This window comes from Rhynchophorus ferrugineus, unplaced genomic scaffold (assembly GCF_030347505.1).
Source record: "Rhynchophorus ferrugineus isolate W39M unplaced genomic scaffold, kcgeb_rfMv2 rfM4, whole genome shotgun sequence".
NCBI classification, from domain to species: domain Eukaryota; kingdom Metazoa; phylum Arthropoda; class Insecta; order Coleoptera; family Curculionidae; genus Rhynchophorus; species Rhynchophorus ferrugineus.
In genome coordinates this window covers 42,166,934-42,191,712 of record NW_027472583.1, presented here as the reverse complement: position 1 = coordinate 42,191,712, position 24,779 = coordinate 42,166,934, and the positions used below count along the sequence as shown (strand labels likewise).

Here is a 24,779-nt window from a genome sequence, read left to right as displayed (position 1 = left end):
CGCCTCTAGAAAATAGACTACTAAGCCGAGTGCTAAAACTAAAAAAAAAATATTCATTCATTTTCTCTATTTATTTAAACGTAATAATTTGAAAACATTCATTTGATTTTGAGAACTTTCTGAATTGATGACCCATAGTATATACCAACAAAACTAACAGATCAAATTAAATATGCGATTCACAGCATTGCTCTTGAGTATGTGAGAGTCCACTTGAGTTCAAATGTTTACACATTTTCAAGCAATATTCAAGTTAATGATAGATCAAAACCACTGAGAAATTAAATAGGAAGTTTATTTGAATCAAGACCAGGCGATGCAATGCTAATTTAGAATGAACGTGAATGGATCAAGGTATTTTTTCATGATGAAACACGAATAACATTGTGCATTTCAAAGGAACAAATTGTATGAACAATATTACGAATGGTATTTTTAGTAATAGAAACATATTGAACAAAATAAGTTAAGTATTTATCCGTGATCCATTCCCAGGAAGATTACCGACTACTATATTAATACCAGTCTGAAAGAATATTAATACATCACCATATCTTTTAAAAGAACACTTCACTGACTAAATATTCGGCCTAAGGGAACATCTTTTTTGACATACAAAATACGAAAAAATATCGATATATCGATATTTTTTGAAATATATATGTTTAATTAACATTCTTTGATGTTCGGGCCTCTTAACAACATTTTGATCTTAACAAACATTTTTGGCAAACTTTATTCAAAATTTTTCAATAAAGGCGTTTCGGCATTGGCACTCTTTTACGGTCGTATTGTTTTTGGCAAGCTATCAGGTCATAGATATCAAATTATCATGGAAAGCTACATGATTAAAAATTACATGACAATGACATAACTCTATTATCGGAATTATTATACCTCAGGGTCTCAAGGACGAAAAGTTATCTTAGCGACTAGACATTTTTACGTGGTTTGAACAATATGCACATGACACATGCCATACAGCGAACGCCATCATGGATATTATTCATAATTCACTTTTTTCTCCTGGGGTTTAAAATTGAGTTGCATACATCTAAAATAATAATAGAGTAATCTAAAATCAGACCAAATCCCAACTATTATAGGAATGCGATTCTTACTGCCATATTTCATATATATTTCATTCGCAACAGCTCACAGAGCCCTTAACTAAGTTGACTAGTAATAACTTGCAAAGCTATAGTTGGAATAATATCATTTTTTTTATTATATGTTAGATCTCCTTTTTGCCAACTAGACTTTATCAGGACTGGACCTATTGCTTAGGCCAGGCGTAAACTGTGACTCAGCGTGAGGCACGGCGAGATTTTGTCGGTTGAAAGAACAATAGCTAACGCGTAATATTGCTTCGCAGCGTGCCGTGACGCAGTTTTGGCCAACATGATTTTGCGGAACGCAGTATTCTTGTCGCAGTTTCTCGCGTAAAGTCACGGTGAGTGTTTAAAAATGGAAGAAGAATTAATCGAAGCTATGCGGACTAGACAATATTTGTGCGATACAAATCATGTAAACTACATGAAGATTAAAATATAATATTTAAAAATTAAAACACTCATTCAATTCTTTAATTAAAGTAAATTATCCTTGTGTCTTTCTTCTCTTTAGATACCACTTCTCAGATATATTTTACTAGCCATCTGGGAGACAAACCATTTTAGCATCGAATTTAGGATTACCATTTTATATTCGAATTCCTGTTCCGAATCAGATTCCGAACTAAATTCCAGTTCACTCATCGTTCACATAACGTATTTGCACGGTTTCGGCGTCTGGCAGTTTTATCCCGCGTACACCCGCCGTGACCTTCACTGCGTCACTTCACCCAGCTGCGTCCCATTTTACGCCTGGTCTTAACGTGGACTCCGAACCACGGTCCTCAGTATTAAGCGTACCGACTGAAGATACGAAAATAATAATTGATTAGCCTGTTAAACCGCCATTTTTGCTTTTACACGACATTTTCTAGTACTACTTTATAAAAAACTATGAAATGGCCTACAGATTTTATATTATTTATGTCATATATAAAATTATATATATTGATAGATATATATTTAAAATAAAGTAAATACTAAACATTACAAAAAATTATAAATTTAAATTTTATTTTAGATATACAATCGCTTTTTATATTCCAACCGCATACATATTTCCTTTTAAGTAATATAAACAATCAGTCGGTTGGCCTATTGTTTGAACTACACACGGTGTAATACGCTTCACTAATAATAATAATAATAATGATTTGATTTAATAGTACACAGTGAAACTCGTAGTATATTTGAACCTTTCGTAATTCTAAGGATACGAAATTGACAGTAATTTTCAATATGTGACGATGTTGAATGACCATGTTGCGAATATGTAGAAAAATGAGGTCAGTGGGATTAATTTTTCGGAAATTACCAAGTTTTGTAATCTGAAATTGTGAAAAATAGCATAATTATGATTAATATATTAGGTAAATTCAATTTACGTTTCCCATTTCAAATAATTCTTAGAAATAATGTAATATAGCGATATATTTAACATATTGATTCCCAAAACCTTGCAATATTATTGATTTTTTTTATTTTCTTTTTAAAATTATAAATTATATTAGAATATGTAATAAATTCAACAATAAAATTGGTAATCAGCTCTGTGTATTGTATTATTTACCATTTAAAATAATGCAACAACAATCAACACGTAAAACATCACTTTTCCATTGCTTGTAAATTATCAGAAATAACGTCACTGTCTATCACTGTAAAAGCAAAACTCTGTAAAAGGAATCATAATGGAATACATTATGATGATTCTAATATCTTGGAAAAACTAACACACTCTAGAAAGCAATAGCCATAATTTTCACTGCATAACTATATAACTTCTTAAAATATATGAAGAAATTATTAAATTATTGACAACAGATGATGCTATTAGGACACATTGCTATAGTAAGTTAAAAGCGCGATGCTCAACCAAATTGTGCATTCTTATATCTAACATCAATTTAAATATGAAGTTATCCGAGTCAGTGTTAAATAATGGAACGTGACTGTATATATATTTTGAAAATAGAGGCTTCCTCGAAGACTTCTGTGGCATTATGTTTGATATGAAAAACTCAACTATCACCCCCAAAAAGATATTATATGTGTCAAGATCATAGAGATCGAACTCCACTGGTAATAGAAGAAATTGAAAAAAAATTACACAATATGTAATATTAAAGAAGATATATTGCTTTAACATAATGTAAAAATACAATGGCAAAAGATCAAATTAATGATGTTCTATATATAAATTAGGAGATATGGACAGAAATCTTTAATATTGTCTTATAGCTTAAAAAACTGAAATAACACCAAAAAAAATATTCATAATTAGCAATAAGTAAATATAAATGAAATTTTAACTCAGGATTATGTGTTGATTGATCGGAACTATAATAATAGCTATAATAATAACTAGATGGTTATCAACTACAAACTGATACACACCTACATTATAGACACATCAGACATCTACATCTGCAGTCACATATCAGTCAAAGCGAAAATATGTGCATTCCTTAATCCATAAGAAATAGTGATCTGCTGCAAAATCCATGATATTTACCGAATCATTGATTGCAAATGAAGTTATGAAAAGCATTATCACAACTAGACATAGATTTACAAAACTAAAATAATTTAACAGCTGGTAAAATACAAGCGCTGTGTGTTCAATAAAGTGGATTATATCTCATGCAGATGCCTAAATTAACACATTGTGCATAAAAAGTATTCGGAAAAATAACATACAAAACACAATCACAATGATAACGAATTAATCAAAATATATTTGATCGTCCTCAAAGACATCAGCGCAATACAATTATTCCAGCGTTTGAATTAATGATCCAAATATTGTTTATAAGCTAATACAATTTCAATCGATACAGAAGACATTTCGACAGAGTACAGAGATAATAGTGCCTAACGTTTGTTCAATTTTTTGCCAAAGACTTTCAATCATAATCAATATATTAGTCATACGAATAATATTAAAACATGTATACGCATCTGGAATTAACTCTCTAAAACTCAAACCCATATTTTTCAACCTCCAACTCCTGAAGTAAACATTTTAGTATTTCCTAGCCTGTCAAAATGTTGTTCACATACTAATAAATTCTAGTGCAACCTGTTCGATATTTCTGCTCACAGAATTTATGTAAAACAACTTAATATTAAATTTATTAAAGTATCACATTAAGGTATCCACGGTATCCAATTTCCAAAGGAAATAAACAAAATTTTGTCATTATTTTATATGCGTCTTTCAAATGATAAATTCCAGAAACTTTTTATACATAATATAACGTAATATAATATAATATAAAAAATACATAATTCAAATAGGTGGCTCTGAAATCATATAAAAATTTCTTCAGACTCAAAATATTATGTTGATTTTCATTTGGTAATATGCTAAATAAATATTGCTTCAATGAAATTCGACATATTTTCGAATGTTTTTTACATTAATTTTCGAAATATCTCTCAAAATACTTTTAAAGTTTCACCGCTGAATCACGTCATATATAGATTGCAACTTTCCCATTACTGCGTTTCTAAATAATATGCCTAGGGCTATCTTATTCACATCTGACAAAAAAAAGTATGAAGGCAGCGTCAGCAAAGTCAATCTAACGAAACACATGTCAAAATAATGATTATATAACGTAGATTTCTTTTAGTGAGCTTTATATCCTTATTTACTGCAACTGTTGCCTGCTTGACTGTCTGGGATTTCTATTATTACGATATTGTTTTACAAGAAATCAAAATTTAGGATAACTAACAAAACAAACATTATGCAACACTGGTTGAATAATACAGACGTACATTATTTAAATTTAATATCCGGTTTTGTTTGGTGAATCAAACTTACACGAACTGTGCAATATTTCTCTTCAATTTTTGTATTTATATCATTATTTATGTATTTAAAATTTTCGAAATTTGTATATTAGGTTCTTGCGCTTATTCTGATTATTTATTAACTTTCAAAAGGTATTTATTGAGAAAAATTAAAAATACATTACTCAAAATATTTTTCATCATTTTCTATTGCTTTTTGCCATTATTCTAACATGAAGATACCGCGGCGAAAGAAAAATACGCCTCAGTTTGGCAAACTATAAAAGCTTATTGTTAAAACAGTTAGAAAATGAATTTGCCGTCCAATTGTGGAGTAGACATTATTTTCGATCTTTCCCATAGCATATAAACAAGTGAAAAATATAGGAAATTAATTAACTAATCGCGAAAGTTCTTCTCTTGAAAAGTCCATCCTATAATTCTTCACTGTTAAATCGTCATTACTAAAACTGATAATTAAAATATGATGAAGCAATATCACCATAAGTATTCGAAAGCGCCTCATATATTTTATAGCATATTACTTCAAATTAAACAAAAAAAAATGAATGTCCAAAAATACAATTTTGGGCATTCCATGATTAGCGTCTGTACAGACTAAACAACTCAATAACACTAAAAGAAAAGCTGTTACTTTATATAGACAAATGTAAAAACTATCGAACTGACCAAAAATAAACAATTAGACTGATTAACTGTTGTTTACTGTATAACTACCAATAGATAGATATTGATTATATTAGATTATATTTTATAACAAAAGATTGCTGATAAAAATATATTCAAGCTCAATATAATTCCATTAATATTAGGTCATTCGGAACACCATTTCATATTATACAAGTAAAAATATTAATAATTTGGTAAATTTCTAAACAATCTTTTGGAATTATTTTTTGGAAAAATTTACAATTTTTTTCAAATGATACTTGAATGCTATTAAAAATATGCAAAAGCGGAAGTAGTGACTACTTAAGATAACTACAAAAGCAGTGAATAAATATTTGTAGTATCATAATTGAAATAACACAACTTAATACTTATATATAACAGAAGTTGACTTTTAATGACGTAGAAAAAATATATATAACGAAGAATTGTATAGATGAAACCAAATATACTCTCAAATGCAGTATCTAAAAATGTAAAATTCACTTAAAACTCGGAGCGGATATGTTCCTCTTACTTTACCCTAGCTAAAAAGAAACAGAATGCTGTTTGATCTGTCGGAACATGTAACGAAATCAGTATAAAATTTGATTTATGTTTGTACTGATCAACCCTATTGTCAAATGTCTACAAAATATTTTCATAATATTGGTAATAATAATTAGAGGTAACAAATCAGCAAATGTTGTAAAACAAAGCTCTAAGTTAATGCGACAACATTGCGACTGAACATAACGCGCACTGACTGCTTTATTGAATAATAGAGATATTGAATAATATTTAAGAATTACTATACATTTGACTATAACAACATCGAAGCCCTACTTTTTAACATTCAAAATCTTGAGATCAAGAATGTTTGCAGAAAAGTATCTGGAAACAATTATAATATGTGTACATTTTTTTCAAATGGATTGAAGTTGATGAACTTGAGTCTCGTTTATGATACTATAGCCTTGGCGGTTCCTTGAATATTAAATTATTGGTTTATTAAACTAGATTGTGGATGATAATTCTGAACACCGCATTTTATGTTAAATTATGTGATCAATTTGATAACATCCTTAATAGCAATAAACCTGTACGGCAATTCTAGGACAATGTATATAATGTGTGATATGTTAATGTGTATAGTGATCAGATTACGTTGTAAATTAGTGTAAATTAAATACATAATAATAGTCATAACAGGCCATAAAAATTCTTTAAAGGCTAATGGGCCAAAAATCACTTGGTTCAGTTTTTCTATTATCAGAGAAAAGGCATAAGGTCATATATCATTAGTGTTGAATTATGATTAGTGTTGAAAGCCTTGAATAAAATCAAATTTAATTTTTTCCCAACCCAATAAAACACACAAAAAGCTTTATTTAAATTAATTCCAATTTCCCCCTTCATCAAATCAAACAATGAATAATTATCTTAATCCAATTTCTGGCTTTCCTGTTATAAATACCACAAGAAAATACAATTACACAGTCAGTGTAACAAAGAAAGAATAAGGCATGTAAAGAGATATAATACCAAGTAAAACCAAAAATAATTTTTACCATGTCAATGTTATCCCATTATATCAATCATTAACACCTTAACATAACATAGGAACCATAAAGAAGAACCATAACCATAAGGAAGTGATAGCTTGAATACGAAGTATTAGTTCTGTGAAGAAACTTGTGTCCATGAAGAAACTTGAATATTTAATCAAGAGTTGTGCTATTTGCTGTTTGGATATCGTATCAAAATCAATTCATCAAATAATATCATTTAATTTTATAATAAAACTATATACTAATCAAGAAAATATATAAATAAAAATATGTATGTAAAATACAGAAATAAAAAAAATTTATTCATACGAAACACAAACATTATTTTAAAAATTTGTACCAAAACAATAAAATAATGTTTGAAAAATAGATTTGCAGTCTCAGCTTTTGTCTCTGGAATAACATGATAATGAAAATTTATTGTTATTAAAGATATCTATTAATTATGTGGTCCATCTAGCAAATTATTGATTTGGTTTTGTAGAATGAAAAATTAAAACAAGCAATTAAAAGGCATAGACTTAATCAAACTATTTCTAAAGCTAAAAGAAGAACTGTTTATAACCGCAATTGTTTACCCCGTTTTATGATAATCAAAACATGAACAGAACGAATTTTGATCAGAAGAAATATTTTTTGTTTTGAAATATTTATATCAAAGCTATCAGTTTCTTTTTTTCAGCTTTTTTTTTGTTATTGTTTTACACTCCACAAAAATCTATTTGTCTACAATAAAATATTCTTCCCAAAAAGTATTAATTTTCATATATATATATATTATATATAGAATCTGAATGAAATTTTCCAACAGCAAACTGCACTAGTCATATCCCACTCCTCATGTTTATCAGGCATTGCTCCATCTTATTACTAAATGTTTTGATAGCCTTTGAGCGATATTTCACATTATATGAAAATACTACAAATTTCGACAATTTGAAAGTATCCTTTGATTCAAAATTGACCATTAAGCAAGAGAGTTGACAGATGAAGAAATAAGATTCAAACTGGAGCAAAGACTAACTAAAGTGTTTAAGCTGAGAATTAACAGAAAAATGTTAACTATAGAAATGGGAACATTAAATATCAAGCATATCCATATTTACATGACTGAAAAACCAATAGAATTTTGAATAATTCCATAGAATCAATGATGTTTTTCCAACGTGAAATAATTAAATGCTGTCAGAAAGTAAAAGCAGTGAGGGGTAAAATATAATTTCTCCAAAAATAACACCAGCTGTCAAAAATAAATCACAGTTCTTATAAGTAAATATATAGTAAAAATGAAATCTCGCTCTTGCTAAAGCTCTTACCTCGGTCACGAACTTCACCACCTTCTAAATCTTGCAGATTACCATCGCCCACCAACCACTCCGGTTCTTCGGACACGCCCTGAGTGTTTTGTTCTCTAAATTGTACCAAATCACTAGGGAAAATAACGCGGGGTCTTCTGGAAGATGCTTGCCATGCCTGATATCTTGTCGAAGGCTCAAAAAACGGCTCACGACGAGGAACTTCCTGCCTCACCGCTTGGTATCCAGAAGAACCGTCAAAAGGTCTAAGCCTTCTCGGATATCTATACGGTGATATCTCGTTAAATCGAGCTCTTGGAAAACTCGTGGTGGTCAACGTCTCCTGTCCTGGATAGAACGCTATAAAACCACTTGTATCAAAACCGTCGCCAGACACTGCAGTTACATCGTATTCTGGATGATATTTCTCCACAGGGAAGGCCACCGGAGTTCTAGGTTGAAAAGCATCATCATACGAGTAAGATTTCCGTGTTTGCACTATGGGATATTGGTATAAGTTCCGTCTTGTACTGGAAACCATAAAAGAAGGACTTTTTTGTTCATTTATCTGGAACCCAGGAGGAAGTATCTCCCCTATATGCTCATTATCATTATTTTCCACTGATAGGTCATCCCTTCTAGTTGATACTTGATCATTTTTGTCCGTCCTTCTCTTATCCTCACTGTAATCAATTCTATCGCCCTCCAAGGGCAATTCCTCAACTCCCCGTACATGTTCTATACCTTTAGAATCCGTATCTCCATACAGCTGTGACTGAGGAGGTCTTAAATCAATCGAATCACCTCCATTGTCACTACCACTGAGGCTATTATCATTCTGGTCATGATAAAAGCCGAGATTTTGTTGATATTTATCCGCTCCATGTATCAAAGCATCAATTTCTTCTTTGGTTGCAATCTTAAAGTGATCCACATAATCCTCTTTAGATATTCTTCCTGAATGTTGAACTTCTTCATAAGAAGGTTCTCCGTGGATCTCTTCTTGATACTGAGTCAGTAGCGGCCGCACAAAATCGTTTTCCAGCTTAGTTTCCTGTATGCTTTTGGGAGATTGCTGCAGAAAGTCATGTACGTTATTATATGTCCTTTTAGTGGTCTCGTTATGTGTTTGGATGCTTTGGAGAACATTATACAGACTTTTAATGGGATCGTCTGAGGATTTCTGTTGCTGGGGGGCTATTTGTTCTATAACGCTCGATGGGGCCTGTGAAATAGAGCCAACCGTTTTCGGATAAGGCGGATCTGCCGCTTGAATTAAAAAAATGCTCAACACTATGGCAAAAACACTGGATCGAATTTTGTTCATATTGTCCTAGTAGCATTTATTCTTATTGTAAGTGAAAAATAGACCGTCTGTGATTGGTGGTTCCTGTCGTTGCTCTCTATGTCACTAGTCACCCAAGCCGGATCATTCTACACCTCGCGCACTAAGCACCGCAAGCCCGTGCCTGAACAGTAAGAAGAAGAAAAGGAAGAACAAAGCGAGCGAACGGAGAATCGTAGTTGGCGGTTTATCGGAGGCACCGTGGCCAACTAGATGGTCGGAACGGTCTGGTGAGGTCTCCGTAACTTTCTCAAGGTAGGCGACGAGCACTTTCACTCTTGCCGGTCGCCGATGGTGGTACGCGGTCGCGTCAAATGTCAAACTGACGAGATGAGACGGAAGCAAACGGCAGGCGCCATTGTTTTCCGCGAGACATCGGACGCCACGATGAAAGTTGGGATTTTCTTGATCGTGACGATGATATTGTTTAAACGAGTTATGTTTTCATATGGAGGTGATGCTCTCAACAATGCGGTAAAAGTGAAATAAATATATTCTATTAGAGCGTCACATTTTTAATTCCAATTTTATAATTTAACGCGCACTTTTACCATCTAATAAAGAATGCATGACTGACAATTTGTGAACCATTAGCTTGATATAATTTTGGAACATATTATCCATCACAGTTTTGTATTGAGTTATTACTCGGTTTACGTTTTTTGTTATTTAATTACATTTTACAGATACGCTCTGTACAATCTTAATTTGCAAATAAATTCATAAAGAAGCGTGAAATAAATTCATTAGTATATAAATTATAAAATATGAAATGATTTAAAACACAAACACTATTAATTTACTTTGAAATACTATTTCATTTAAGGCAAAGTGAACAAACCTTGTTGAACGGCGATACAAAACGGCACAGGATAAAAAGAGATCCCTATCTCAACGACATATTATTTTTAGGTAGTTACACAATTCGATTTTAACAACATAGGTATTAGAATGCATAGAACTTGAATGCTACTAAAGAGACGATCACAGGGATCACCACGTGCCATAGAAAATGGCAGGGAGTAGAAAATTATTTTTGAGTATCGCCAGTAGTTTCGTCCGCGAATTTGACTTTATTAATCTTCTAAATGAAACTGTTGTTTACTCAAATTTCCATGGTATAACCTGTATATAATGGTTTTCCCAGCTTTGCTAACTACAAATTCCAATAGTTTACGGCTGAAACACTGAGCTAACAGTAACTTTAGTCCGGCTTTGGTGATCTTACTTCCTGAACTGTGATACTTGTACCAATTTTTCATATCCATATTTTGTGACCTTACAGCTTCAGTTGCAATATTTTTAAGCACGCCTTTGGTGATCTTGCGACTTGGATTGGGACGGTTTTGCTGGAAATTCATGGAAAAGGTGTCACAATTTAAACGGTTTATGGCCATAGGTCTTTGAACAGGTCCAGATCACATTTTGTGACCTAACAGCTTCAGCTGCGATACTTTTGCCGAACTCGACTTAATTACACCAAGGACTGCTTCGACTAACTACGGAAGCACTGACAATCAAACGTTAATCTGTCTTTTTTTCTTAATAATTAAATTAACTCCAGTTAATTTTATGAATTCAAACGAAAACCGCCTTATAATCTCCCCGGAATCCTACCGACCACACCAGTTATGAAATAACAAGGAGTTTAGAACACAAACGCTATTAATTTATTTTAAAATCTATTTTACTTAAGGAAGAGAAGAAGATGAACGGCTATAGCTTTATATACTTGGAATGTAAAATAAAGTAAAAACCCCTTTCTCTACGACGTCTGTTTTTAGATCTCAATCGTTACACCATTCCATTTTAACAGATGCACTTGAATAGATAGTATAATTGGTAGCCAAAAGTCGCACGATGTAACATATATTTCCCAAATCAAAATTAATTTAAACAAGTTGAACTAATATTATGAACACCAATAGACACTCTAGAATTTCGTGTGGCTTGGTTAGCTTCAACATTCTGATTTCCTGCGTGTTGCTCAGTAATTGTATTAACAGATCAATTGAAAAAAAATTTTTAGTTAGCCCTAACCCTCAAAAAATGCGTGTATAAATTTGACAGCTGTCGGATCATTTGTTTGTGAATTATAGCATATTGAGTGAATCAACTTTTGTTACTGTGAAAAAAAAGGATAAAAAGGAATTTCGCGTGTTGATAAAATATTGCTTTTTGATGAAAAAAAATACAGTTGAAGCAAAAACGTGGCTTAATGCCGAGTTTCCGGACACTGCCACAGGAAAATAAATCATCAAGGATTGGTATGCTAAATTTTTTTATTACGAAATATTTTTTAAAATCCACAAAATGATTTTGAATGACCGTAAATTGACATTAAATGAAATAGCAGACACTCTAACGATATCAACTGAACTTATACATCATATCATTCACGAATATTTGAATATGAGAAAGCTCTGTGCAAAGTGGGTGCCGTGCTAAATTAACTTTTGACCAAAAACAACGACGAGTTCATGATTCGGAGCAGTGTCTGAAGACGATCAAGCATAATAAACCTGAGTTTTTGCATCGATATGTGACAATGGGTGAAACATGGCTCCATCATTTCACTCCGAAGTCCAATAGACAGTCATCCGAGTGGACTGCACACGATGAACCCGTTCCAAAGCGTGGGAAAACGCAACAGTCGACTTGCAAGGTTATGACGTTTGTATTTTGAGATGCGCATGGAATAATTTTCATTGAGTACCTTGAAAAAGGAAATACCATCAACAGCGACTATTACATAACGCTATTGGACCTTTTGATGGACAAAATCGCCGGAAGAAGGCCGCATTTGAAGAAAAAGTGCTGCTTCACCAAGACAATGTACCGTGTCACAGGTCAGTGAATTGGGCTTCGAATTGCTTTCTCATCCACCGTATTCTCCAGATCTGGCTCCCAGCTATTATTTCCTGCTCTCCGATCTCAAAAGTATACTCGCTGGAAAGAAATTTTTGTCTAATGAAGAGGTGATCGTCGAGGCTGAGGCCTATTTTGAAGCAAAGGACAAATCGTAATGTGGTATCAAAATGGTATCGAAAAGTTGGAGAGTCGCTATAATTAGTGTATCACCATTGAAGAGAATTATGTTGAATAAAAAAATATAATTTTGCCAAAAAAATATGTTTTACTATGGTAGGCCGGGGACTTTTCAATTGACCTCTGACTTCCACTTTGACGGGCTTGCCAAAAAAATTTATATTTTACGAATTTCTTAGGCAACTTCATAGATCAATTTGATTTCAAGATTATTATCGCTCAGTTTTCCTTAATTACATGGCGATAGGCACTGATAATTATTTAAATAGCTCCGTTTTGTTTTTGATATCTTAATGCAACGAAATATTTAAACGCCATAAGTCCTATTAGGCCTTATTATTAACCAACAAAGCCAATCATTTTGATTTTATATTAATTTGTAAGTATCTTCTGATAAAACAGTACCGTTGTTTAATATATTCAGTCTTTTTTCTAATGTAATATTTGTAATTTCGGGTACGATTGAGATGGTTGTTGAGATATTTCGCTAATTCTGTTTGCGAAATGGAAAAATTATGATATAAGTGACATATAGTAAATTAAGATATATATAATTATGTTTTTGTCTATTCGCTTCAACTCAACATTTACATGGCCAGTAAATATCTAATTCATTTGTGGATCTTGATGATTATTTACCTATTTTCTATTGCCTATTGGTATTTTGGCCTATTCACTGTGATATCAGCAAATATTCCAAATAGTACTTCTTTATTTGTTGGGATATCGATAGTGTACAGCAGATACACGAACATATAATACACTAGCCTGTGAAACTCCTGCTTAACTAGGCTTGGAGGTGACAAATGTTGAAAATATCCCATCCTGCGAAACCCTTAATTTACTTAACTATTACGCTATTACTTTATGCATTTGAACGATTATTGGGTGACGATTATGAAATCCAAACTAGAAATATGGTATTTTTATAAATGCTTTAACACGTTTTAATGGCAGTTTATCAAATAATTTAGATAATATCATAGACAGCAGCGCGATAGGTCTCTTACGGCTTGTTCTGTTGACTTGTCAGAACATAATAAATAGAGCCACCTTGAAACAACCCGGAAAATGTTTATACTTTTTAAAATTATTTATTACAGCAATCTAGTAAATTAATACTAATAAGCTATTTGTTTTTATATAAATTTTCTACGATTTTAAAATTATAAAGTATTCTATGATAGACACTTTAGGCTTAACATCTGTCACTGTTTTTAATGCGCACTGAGTTTTACTTATAACTTCACTAAACTAGATCAAATTGTTTTAATCTCCTTAGCCATCTGACTAGGCCAGCATTATCTAGAAGCTAAAGGACTTCCACATTGATGTGTTGTTCCCTTGTCATGTCTTTGAGCATAGTCCTTAATAACACTGTCGACATTTTCTACTTTCAGGTCCCTATGAAGATTTTCATTACGAATGTACCATGGAAGATCAACAATGCCTCGCAGTACCTTGTTTTGGAGTTTTGTAGCATGTATCCATTATTTTGGCTGATACAACGCCAGAGCTGAACACCATAAGTCCTCACTGGTTCCAGGCTTTCACTAGTAAATCAAAAGCTATATATATTTACAGAATATCTACCTAATAATCAGTACATTTGTTATATTTCTCTTCGCATTTTTTCTTAACATGGCAGTTCCACATGAATTTAACATTAAGAGCCATGCCAAGATATTTGGCTATGTTTCCATATGGAACTACTTGGCGATTTATGTATACTGGCTTGTGCTTTATATATATATATATATATTATATATATATATATATATATATATATATATATATACATTTATATATTATTTATATATATTACTTTATATATAAACATTAAATATTTATTTAATTAAAATATTATAAATTAAAAATTTTTAGAAATTAATCCTTTTCTGAAAAAAGCTATGTACACGGCTATATACTTTTCTTCTTGGAACAATAGTTGCAGCTCCCATAATATAATAATAATAAATTTTGGTATAAAATTTGTTGCCCAAGTAAGAATAAATTTGTTAAAGTGTCATCAATGTAATAACTACGTTGAGTGGTTATTTTCATTAAAGAAACAAAAGTGTAATTATGCACATAAATGTATTGGCTTAAGGCTATTTAAACAAAAAAGTTTTTTTGGATCTAGCTCATGGATTAAGGAATCCTAGGGTAGTATGTTTAGAACTCATTTGAAGCGCTTAACATAAGTTAATTTTTTTCACCTCATTGGCCTTTAGGAAATTGTGAAGAGGATGAACATGAGAGCTCTTTTAATAATTACATTCTATACTAGTGAGGGATGACTCTATAACTTCAATTCCAGATGTTTCTATATGAATAAACGAGTCAAGGCAACATCTTGTGCCCCAGAAAATTGTTTTATTATACTGTCAGTATGTCTCTTTTAACCTCCGAAATGATTTTTCAGATAGAATATTACAAATAATGTGTGCAATATGCTTTTTGTAAACCCACAATAGATATCTAATAGATTAAATTAGTGGCACTAAACCAATATGAAAAAGTAAGAAGACGGAAGAAATAATTTTGATTTGCAATACACAAAAGTTCTTTGCTTATTTTGTTTATCTTTATATATTTTATTTATATTTTATAAATAAATTTAGATTATATTTTTATTGCTGTCGATTATATTTATATTTATTTATTTTCACACCTTGTATTTAATTAAATTTTATTTAATAAATTTATTTAAGAAAAAAATGTTCTTTATTTAAATTTCCTTGCCAGTTAAATATAACGTCAAGGCTGTCACGTGCCAAGCATTACTAATGAACCAATCAAATGTCTTTCGCAGTAAAATATCTTACGGATGCGTATAATGGAGATTTAACCAATCAAATTATTTCAGTGACCAATTATGCGCCCTCTGGATGTTGAACAAAGCAAAACTTAGCGCCAGAGTTCCCTATTAAGTTGCATCTCTATTTCTCTATGAATATAATTGTCGTCATTAGTATGACAACGTAACTATGACAAATTATAACTTCATCAAATGCTGTCGCTTTCGTTAGAATTTTGGAATCAGTTTCTATATATAGAAAGTAGATATAAAATCTACGCATATACTAAAATCACTGCCAAAATACAATTTTATGTAAACATTTCAAGTTAATCTAATATTTATTTTGGAATGTTTATATATCATACAGATTTAAATACCTATAATTTTGATCTTTTTGCATCTTATATTTTTCATCTTAATATATGTATTATCACCTCATGGTGATCCATATTTTTAACAGTAACGTTTTATCTAGTATTAATTAACACGAAACAATTAGTCAAAAATTGTCTCTGAATGATAAACATACCTATATTGTGAAATCACACTTTAATTTTAGATAAGGATAATACGGATATTATTGATAAGATATGGAAAGGGATCGATAGCATAACAGTATTTAATAGTAAGTTCCAGTAAGTATTTTGTAATATTTAGTATAAAGTCAAACAGTTTTGTGACAGTTCAATTTGAATCTCAACTGGTAAGTATTCAACAAAACAACTCTTAGCTAACAGAAAACAGAAACATATGACTTGCTATAAAATAAATTTAAGAAAATATGGGAGTACTTAGTGGTGAAGAATTAGGATTACATTATGGACCTCCTCCACCTCACGGTGGTCCACCACCTCCGCCCCCACCAGGTGACTGTTGCGGATGTGGTGGTTGTTGCGGAGGACCTCCCGGGAGCTGCTGTGGGGGACCACCAGGAAGTTGCACATGTGTGTGCACTATTTTATAATATAGGCTTATTAATGTAAATATAACTTTTAATTATTAATTTTTGTTACTATACTCTTAACTTTTATATATTTTTAAGTTATGATGAATAAAATAAATTCTATAACGCGTATTATTTCGTTGTATTTCCTTTTTGTTCATAATTTTAATATGAATTTGTGCAACTAATCTTGAATCTAAATCAGAAATATAAATATAAATAAGTATGTAATTATTATCTTAACAATTTTGTTTACCATAAATTATATTTATTTAAGATAAAATAATTAAAATGTGTTATATGGTGATACTATAACAATATTTATTTTAATTAAACATTATTAACCCATTTCTTACCAAAAATAAAAATTGTGAAATATTATAGTATTTTGTCATCAATTTTACTTTATAATAATTGAAATAACATTATAAATATTAAGAGCTGTCAGTATGTGTTGCCATCTTCGTCAAACATAATGTTGCACTGGCGCAACGTTCAGTGTTTCCTGGTAAAAATGTAAGAAATGGTTGATATTTCGATCACATATACACATAATGTACAAAACTGTTGACTATATGAAAAAACTGGCCAAAGTTGATGGCATCACTTATGAAATTTGACCTGACATGTGTTGCATACGTAGACCCTCTGGCCTTTGCAAATCTTGCATCTCTTCCTTGCAAAAAATAGGGTATGATTTTCAAGGTCATAAACAACTTTCAACAAATTTGTTACAGCCCTTTCCTCTAAACCCAGGTTTTCATTAGTCTTCTGTGAAACTCCTCCATAAGGGTCAAACTAATACACATATCTTTCAGCTGAGGCTATACATCATAGGTTCAATCCAGACCTTACTGGTTTCCCTCGTATGAACATCTTAGCAGAATGACGTCCAAAATATAGCACCATCTCTTCACCAACCGATATCTTATTGATACTTTTCACCAAACTACATGTTTATTACGTTCATTAAGAAAAGGTCTTTGCTTGGAAAACTTTTCGTATTTGTTCAACTTACCATTACCAGAAAGATGAATGTATTTCTTTATTTCATCAAATATATTCCGTGACATTGTTTTGCTTATAAGAGGGATCCCTTTATCTTCATCTAAACTTCAGTAACGTTTTGTTTAAGGGAGAGACTGATAACCAGAGAATATAAGGGTGCCAATAATTTTTTCAAGTCGGTAAGTAACATAGCAAATGTGTGGTTGTTCTTACTTGGGCATATTTGATTGAAAACTCTACTATTTCATCCAGAATTGGTTTGTCTAAGAAAAGTTCAAACATTTGTATTGGTATAAAATTCCCAAACTTATTCGTTATTTCCTTGACACATTTGACTTCACAGTTTTTAAGAATCTCAGTGTAAGTTGGAACTCGATTCAACCATTTTGGTATAGGTTTCTTCTGTTTTGTTTTTTCAGAAATATTTTGTGTAGTTTCAGGTGCTGTTTTGTCGTCTATAGTAACATGAATATTTCAAATATGCTCACCACATCTATTGGTAATTCGTCATCCGCGTCATGGATAATCATACGTCAATCATCTATTTTTTCTTTATCAGTAAGTTCGCCTACTTCAGGAGGTATGATGACTGTATGATGACAGTAGCTTCTTCTATCTTTAATTCCTCAAGAACAGCTATAAATTCCTCAATTATTAGTATTTCATTATTCTAGAAAGCTATTTATATGTTCTATAGTCCGGCAAAGGGCAATAGCAACGAATAAAATACTAATAAAATAAAATGCGAAAGTCACAGTAGAAAATTATACTACGATGTACTTACAACGGTGGTTCGATCCTTCAATGATGTCACAAACCCACATATAAAATACAAAGTATACAAGCTTTTAGACTACAGAATACTTCATTAGTACCAAACATACAAGTCGAGTTATTATATTTGAGAGGATACGTTATTCCTCAGTTATACCCGGACTTGGCGCATGCCTATCTCCTGCATAGAATAAACCTTAGAAAAGAATAAACTATATTGACAACCTTTTCTAATGACAGTACGTTCTATTTAACGGCTTTTTAACGGTTTTTAATGATTGAACTGATTTTTAACACTGAGTCAGTATTTTGCATTATTTTTCAACGTTACATTTACTGAATGAGTTATATCAACGGTCGCATTTTTGCTTTGCATTTGAGTGCTTTCAAGCCGAAAATATATATTCAGTTTACTGTGTATTATTTTTGGTGTTTGGGAGCAACATTCGTTTTAAATGATGGAAAACCAGGTGTAAGTATAAATTGAAAGCTTAGAATTAAAAATTGTAGGAACTAATGATAATGAAACTTTTATCGTGAGATAATCATATGCCACATTTGTGAAAAAATATTTTCATCGACTTCAAGTCGAAATCGACCTATGTGTAAATTCCACCCGGAAGTAGTTCTACAAACAAGAGCAAGGAGAATTATCTGCCCTTTATGCTCACAATCTTAACTTCTGCAGACATCTATTGGAGACACACGACATAAATACTAAGATATCTACCTTACATTTTAGAAAAATTTTAATTCTGGAGGAGTCAGGATAGTAGAGAAGAAAATTATTCATGTAGGATAAATGCAAAATATCCAAGCGGTATTAGAAAAAGAGTATAATTGCAGTAATTGGTAATAGTGACATATTTTAATTAAGATATCTTGTAGTAAACATTCTATGTCTTTAGGTGAAGTGTCTGTTGACTTTGTTGAAACGCATGTAGGACATGAAGATAATATAGGATACAAAAGATTGACAAAAGCTGAAGAAACCTGGATTCTGCAGGATGCTAGGATAGCGAAAGATAATACTTTGAAAAGTATTAATTTATTAACAAGAGTTGATTTAAATAGAATCATGAGAACTTACAACATAAATCAACAAAGACTCGGTGCCATCTTCCCTCAAGGTAACAGAGTAGAACAAAGGAGGGGAAAATAATGAATTTTTATATAAAACCATAGGTTAATATTTTTTGGTTCTGTAAAAAAAGTGTATGTATATGAAAAGTATGATGGCCTCCGGGATGAAGACTTTGCCCTTGGATATACGAATTATATAATGGAAAACAAAATTCAAAAAGAAAACAGGGTTATTTGCATCGATGGAACCCATCATACTAATAAAAGGGATTTTGAATTGATAACAGTTCTACTAAAGGACCACAATTCCACATTTCTTTTAAGTAATACAAAAGATCAAATAATCATTGAAATATTTTTTAGAGCATTACTGATGAAGTTAGGGGCAGCAATCAATTGTCAGTACCTCATACTGGAAAATACAAGGAAGAAATAAAAAAAATAAAATCCAAGGAGGTTCGAGATAATATGAAATATAAAATGGGAATTATTATGAAAGAAACAAATGAAGAACAATTTATCCAATATAAGCAAGAATATTTTAAGTATTTAGAAGAAGTGGGAGAATATGCATTTTTACTGCAAATAAAATTACAAATACCTGCAAACGTGAGGACAATTCATATATTTAATATGAATTAGTTTTTCATAATTTTTTATTTTTTAGTTATTATTTCCAGACCAGAGAGCGTATTATGATGTTGATGCATTGTCACCGAATCAATGCCGGAATAAACACGAACATGTCTGAATGAACATGATTGAAAGTCTAAATACATTTTTAAAGTACAATAAAATGAAAGGCAATTGTAATCTGAGGTAAATGTTCATGAATTTGATAAATTTAGTAAACGTTGACGAAACATGATCATAACTTAAATATATAAAAGTGGTATTAAAATGCTATATTTTTAGGGTCGAAAAGCTTTTGGATATTTTAGAGGAAATTGTAAATGAAAAAATCTGGAAAACAATTGTAGACACAGAAAGTCCGAATTCAAACAACTATCATCACAGAATCATTATACAAGAAAGCTCTGGAAATGAATGGTAAAGTAGAACTCAGTGTGACTAAAGTCCAATGTTGTGTGTTTAGGATTCAATCAATCTCTGTAAACAATAAGGCTTATATGGTATGGCCCAGCAAAATCTGTAATGAAGATTGCCTAGCTGGTTATTTTCATCCATGCAAAATATGTTTACATAGATATAGATGTGAATGCTCCGAAAACAGCTTAAAATCTATATTATGCAAACATATTCACGCTGTAGCCCTATTTGAGCAGAGAAGCGATTATGTTGTAGGTCCAAATAGATCGGATGAAAATGAACGTTTACTAATTATCAGTGAACCTTCAATTAGCAAAAGCAAGTACCAAAATGAAGTTAAACATTTTGTTGAAAACATTGCATTATCACTGATAATGCAAACGAAAATAATTTAAATGTTGATAACAGGGTAATGAAGAACTTTTTATATTCAAGTGACATACATCACTTAATTAGTTATATTTTATTAAGGATAATCTTCAAGAAGGGGCCTCCGTTGATAAAACAGATACAGCTGCTTTGAGATCAGAAGCGATCCCAATTAAAAGTATATTATAAAAATGTATTTAATTGTGTCATTTACAGGCGTATGGAGAGATAATAATAATGCTTTCGACAGTTCCAGCATTAGGTCCCGATTATGTATCTAGTTATATTGAAGCATTACAAGGTGTGAATAAGCGTTTTGCGGATGTACTATCAAACACTGGTGGAAGATTAAAGATAATAAAAATTGAGAAGCAGACTTATTTTCCCAATAATATATATAAAATATTAGGTATTTATATATATGTATAGAGTAAATTAAAACAAGTTGGATTGTATTTGGAAATTTTGGATATTTTCACTGCTTTCATGAATGAGGTGGTGGATTTTTAATTTTGTTTTAACTATGTTAGATTTGATCTAAATATTGTAATGTAGGTTAGTAATTGGTCTTGTAGTAAATTCTGCAAATATATTTTTATATATTCTTTATCTTCATGTAAATTCTTTAAATATATCTCAATATATAGTGTTGGTGATTGGTCTTTGTAAGTTTTTTCTATGAGGTTTATGTATATTGTGCTTGGAGTTCGGCTAAATAACTTGTAATCTATTTTTATAAAAATGGAATGGCTGAACATATATTAATTATATTTTTATTATTTCGCTTTATTAACTATTTTTTAAATAAACAGACTTATTTCCAAAATTTTACAATTTTTATTTACCTCCTGAACCTATTTACTAATATATATATTTTCGACTTTTAATCTTAGTCTCCTTAAAAAAATATAAATATATAAAGATGTATGTACGCATGCGCAACACTCGGACTATTATCTGTTTTAAAATTAAATGGAACTCAATATGCGCATGTGCCAAGTCCGGGCATAACTGAGGAATAACGTATTCTATATTCGAGAGCACAGGCAACTCCCAACGTTGTTATCATTCGCTGCAGTGTCATAGATCAAATATGTTCAAGAAAAAAGAATATACATGTGTATTCCAGATATATAACATTCCGGAATATGCACATAATTTCAAATATAAGTATTTCGATACTTGAGATAAATGATTGAAAAATATTGAAAATAAACATGTTTAGAGTTTTTTTTAATTTTTTAGTATGTTAGACTTAGACTTATTGCGAAATATCAATAGATAGAAAGAGAACTTGTGAATCGTTTTTAAAACATCCATGATGAGTTTTGTACAATGAGTTACTTACATTTTTACTGCATTTTGTGAGATTAAACTTCGTGTTGCGTATACGCAACACTAGGAAGAAATGGGTTAATGGTTAGGAAAACTACTTTAAGTATTTACTTTACTCTCATTGAATCTCATAGCGTTATAAAATAAACTAAATATCCTCAATTAACATTTCACCATCAATATTAAGCAGAATCTGTGGAACAAAATTATGGTATAAGCACTAATTATAATTAAAATGTACATGAGTTCAGATAAGTTCAGACATCGTAAAATCTATGGCATTATTAAACAATTGTATTATTTACAGTACATTTTATTGGAACTGTAAAATAAGTTTTAAACATATAACCTCACATTATTACATGGTTTTATATTATTTAATGTACATTTTACTATGGATAGAAAAATCATGCAATTATGAATTAGGATGATAAATAACTGGAAGATTGAAGGAATATGTTCAGAAAATGATATGTGCGCAGGAATTGACATAATGAAAAATATACAGAAGAAGAGCAGAAGAGAGCACCGAAGATAGGAAGAAATGTAAATAAACAGGACGGACGGAAAAGACGGAAAAAGTATAGGTTCAAAATTATTTTGATATAGAAATATTTTTAAAAATTAAACGGAAGATAACTGATATTTGAGACAACGATGAATGAACAACTGCTAATTAGTCTCTTATATCATCATCCCAGTAGTGATTGAAGAGAGTCTTCAATAATCGTATGTCAAACATTTTCCCTTTATGTAGTTTATATGAGAGATCTAATTTAGTTTGTGGTAAAATGTCAAACGCTTCAAGAGTTTGCGTGTCATCCTTGCGCAGGGGCCATGCTAGTCTTCTCCGTGTCGCTCCAATTTTAGTATATGTACCACCGAAGCTAGTATAATATTTATTGTTATATTAGAGTCCAAAAGTTCTTAAGAGGAAAACCATAACTCAAATCTTTGCTTCCCGTACACCCGGTTCTTCTTGGAATGAATATATACTATAACGAACTAATTTTAACTATAAGTCAGTCACGACTTAAAAAAATACTAAAAGTACTCTTCTTAATATACTGCACACAGAAAACGACGCCTAAAACAAAAATATAGCAAGCACACATTTGAATGATTGGTATCCAATACCTTCGTGGCGCATAGTATGGCGATTAAAACAAACCAATAAAACGGACAGAGAGGGCATCCGGAAAAAGGAAATAGGAAAAAGCAGATATTAGACGTTGCTAAACATTTATTCCATGTGGTCTTCTAATTGGCCTATAAACATAAATCTCTATTTATTCTGAGAAGTAGATTCTGAAAAGGTAGAAGTATGCAAGACCATAAATTTAAACCGAGACCAATACCAGAAAATGTAGAAACCCAAAACAAACAAAATTGACTAGAGAATCATAAATTTCGATAAAACATTTCAAATCTAAAAGACAAGACATAATATACGTAATACATAAGACATAAGAACATGGAAAAATAGAAATGTCAAAAGGGGCTTTTGCTGATGATACGTAGATTACAATTGATAGTCCATACCACCCATAAAGAACTCTAAGCTGAAGGAAAATAGCCGTAAGGGAATATGGTGAACCAAAACAAGAGTTATTAAATATTAATTGGAATTAAAAAAATTAACATAGAATAAATTCATTTAAATATTTGCGAATTGATTTGAAATTGAGGAATTAACAGAAATCAGAAGAAGAAAATTAGTTTGCAAACTAAATACAAAATTGAAAAATTAGTGATGTTACTAACAAGAAAAAGATATCGAGCACCACGAAAATTCAAGTATACAAAACGATATTTAGTTTATCCAAAGTTGGTGTGAACATACGTAATCTAAATTTATGACATCAAAACGTAGCAATGTTGGGTAGATATATACATATATATATATATATATATATATATATATATATATATATATATATATATATATATATACATATACATATATCTACCCAATTGTATGTATACAATTGCATATCCAAGTAATGTATTTTACCCTCATTAGAGAGAATATTTAATACCTTTTAAGTTTAGTTTTTGTTCCATCGTCAAGTCATTTTGATATCACTGTATTTTTATTTATTCTGCTACTACCTGTATATGACATCCTTGATAAAATTTATGACTGCATTCTCCCTAATGCATTTGCCATATCTGCAAAACAGTTAGTACTTTTTCTCCCCTCGCACATTTTAACCAAATACTCATACATATTCTGAACAATTACACACATATGTAATGGATATAAATCATTCACACTCTTAGAATACAATTTTCTCCAATTATCGTATATGTAATTGTATACACACCTTTAATTAAATTCCACTATCATTACCCTGTCTTGGAAATAATCAGAATTGACACTCAAGTGAATAACTAAGCTGTTCTTTTCCAATCTATCAAACGTTTGTTCAGGATTCCATCATTTGTTAATTTCTTCTTCAATGTGTCTGATCGAGGTTATGAAGCACAATATATCTCCAATGAATTATTAATAAATGTTATGGCTAAAAAAACCTAATCAATTCTTATTCCAACAATTTTGCCATCAACTT

The 24,779-nt window shown here is 31.0% G+C and overlaps 1 protein-coding gene, 2 long non-coding RNA genes and 1 other non-coding gene across 5 annotated transcripts in view; 2 read left to right on the top strand and 2 right to left on the bottom strand.

Moving 5' to 3' along the window:
* LOC143195819 (uncharacterized) overlaps window positions 1-9,913 on the bottom strand; it is a 64,931-nt gene extending 55,018 nt beyond the window's left edge. For both annotated transcript variants that reach the window (XM_076403283.1, XM_076403284.1), the window contains exon 1: window positions 8,470-9,913. In XM_076403283.1, the coding sequence (XP_076259398.1) occupies window positions 8,470-9,775 (1,306 nt within the window). In that variant the 5' untranslated portion in view covers window positions 9,776-9,913. The remainder of the gene's footprint in view (window positions 1-8,469) is intronic.
* A 6,328-nt stretch (window positions 9,914-16,241) lies between these two features.
* On the top strand, window positions 16,242-16,722 carry LOC143195818 (uncharacterized). The gene is made up of 2 exons (XR_013005599.1): window positions 16,242-16,347; window positions 16,421-16,722. It is a non-coding gene; the product is annotated as an uncharacterized LOC143195818 (long non-coding RNA).
* A 2,491-nt stretch (window positions 16,723-19,213) lies between these two features.
* On the top strand, window positions 19,214-21,576 carry LOC143194708 (uncharacterized). Its single transcript, XR_013005374.1, has 2 exons — window positions 19,214-20,061; window positions 20,120-21,576. It is a non-coding gene; the product is annotated as an uncharacterized LOC143194708 (long non-coding RNA).
* Window positions 21,577-22,993: 1,417 nt separating this feature from the next.
* Window positions 22,994-23,100, bottom strand: LOC143196759 (U6 spliceosomal RNA). Its single transcript, XR_013005827.1, has one exon. It is a non-coding gene; the product is annotated as a U6 spliceosomal RNA (small nuclear RNA).
* Between the last annotated feature and the right edge of the window lie 1,679 nt (window positions 23,101-24,779).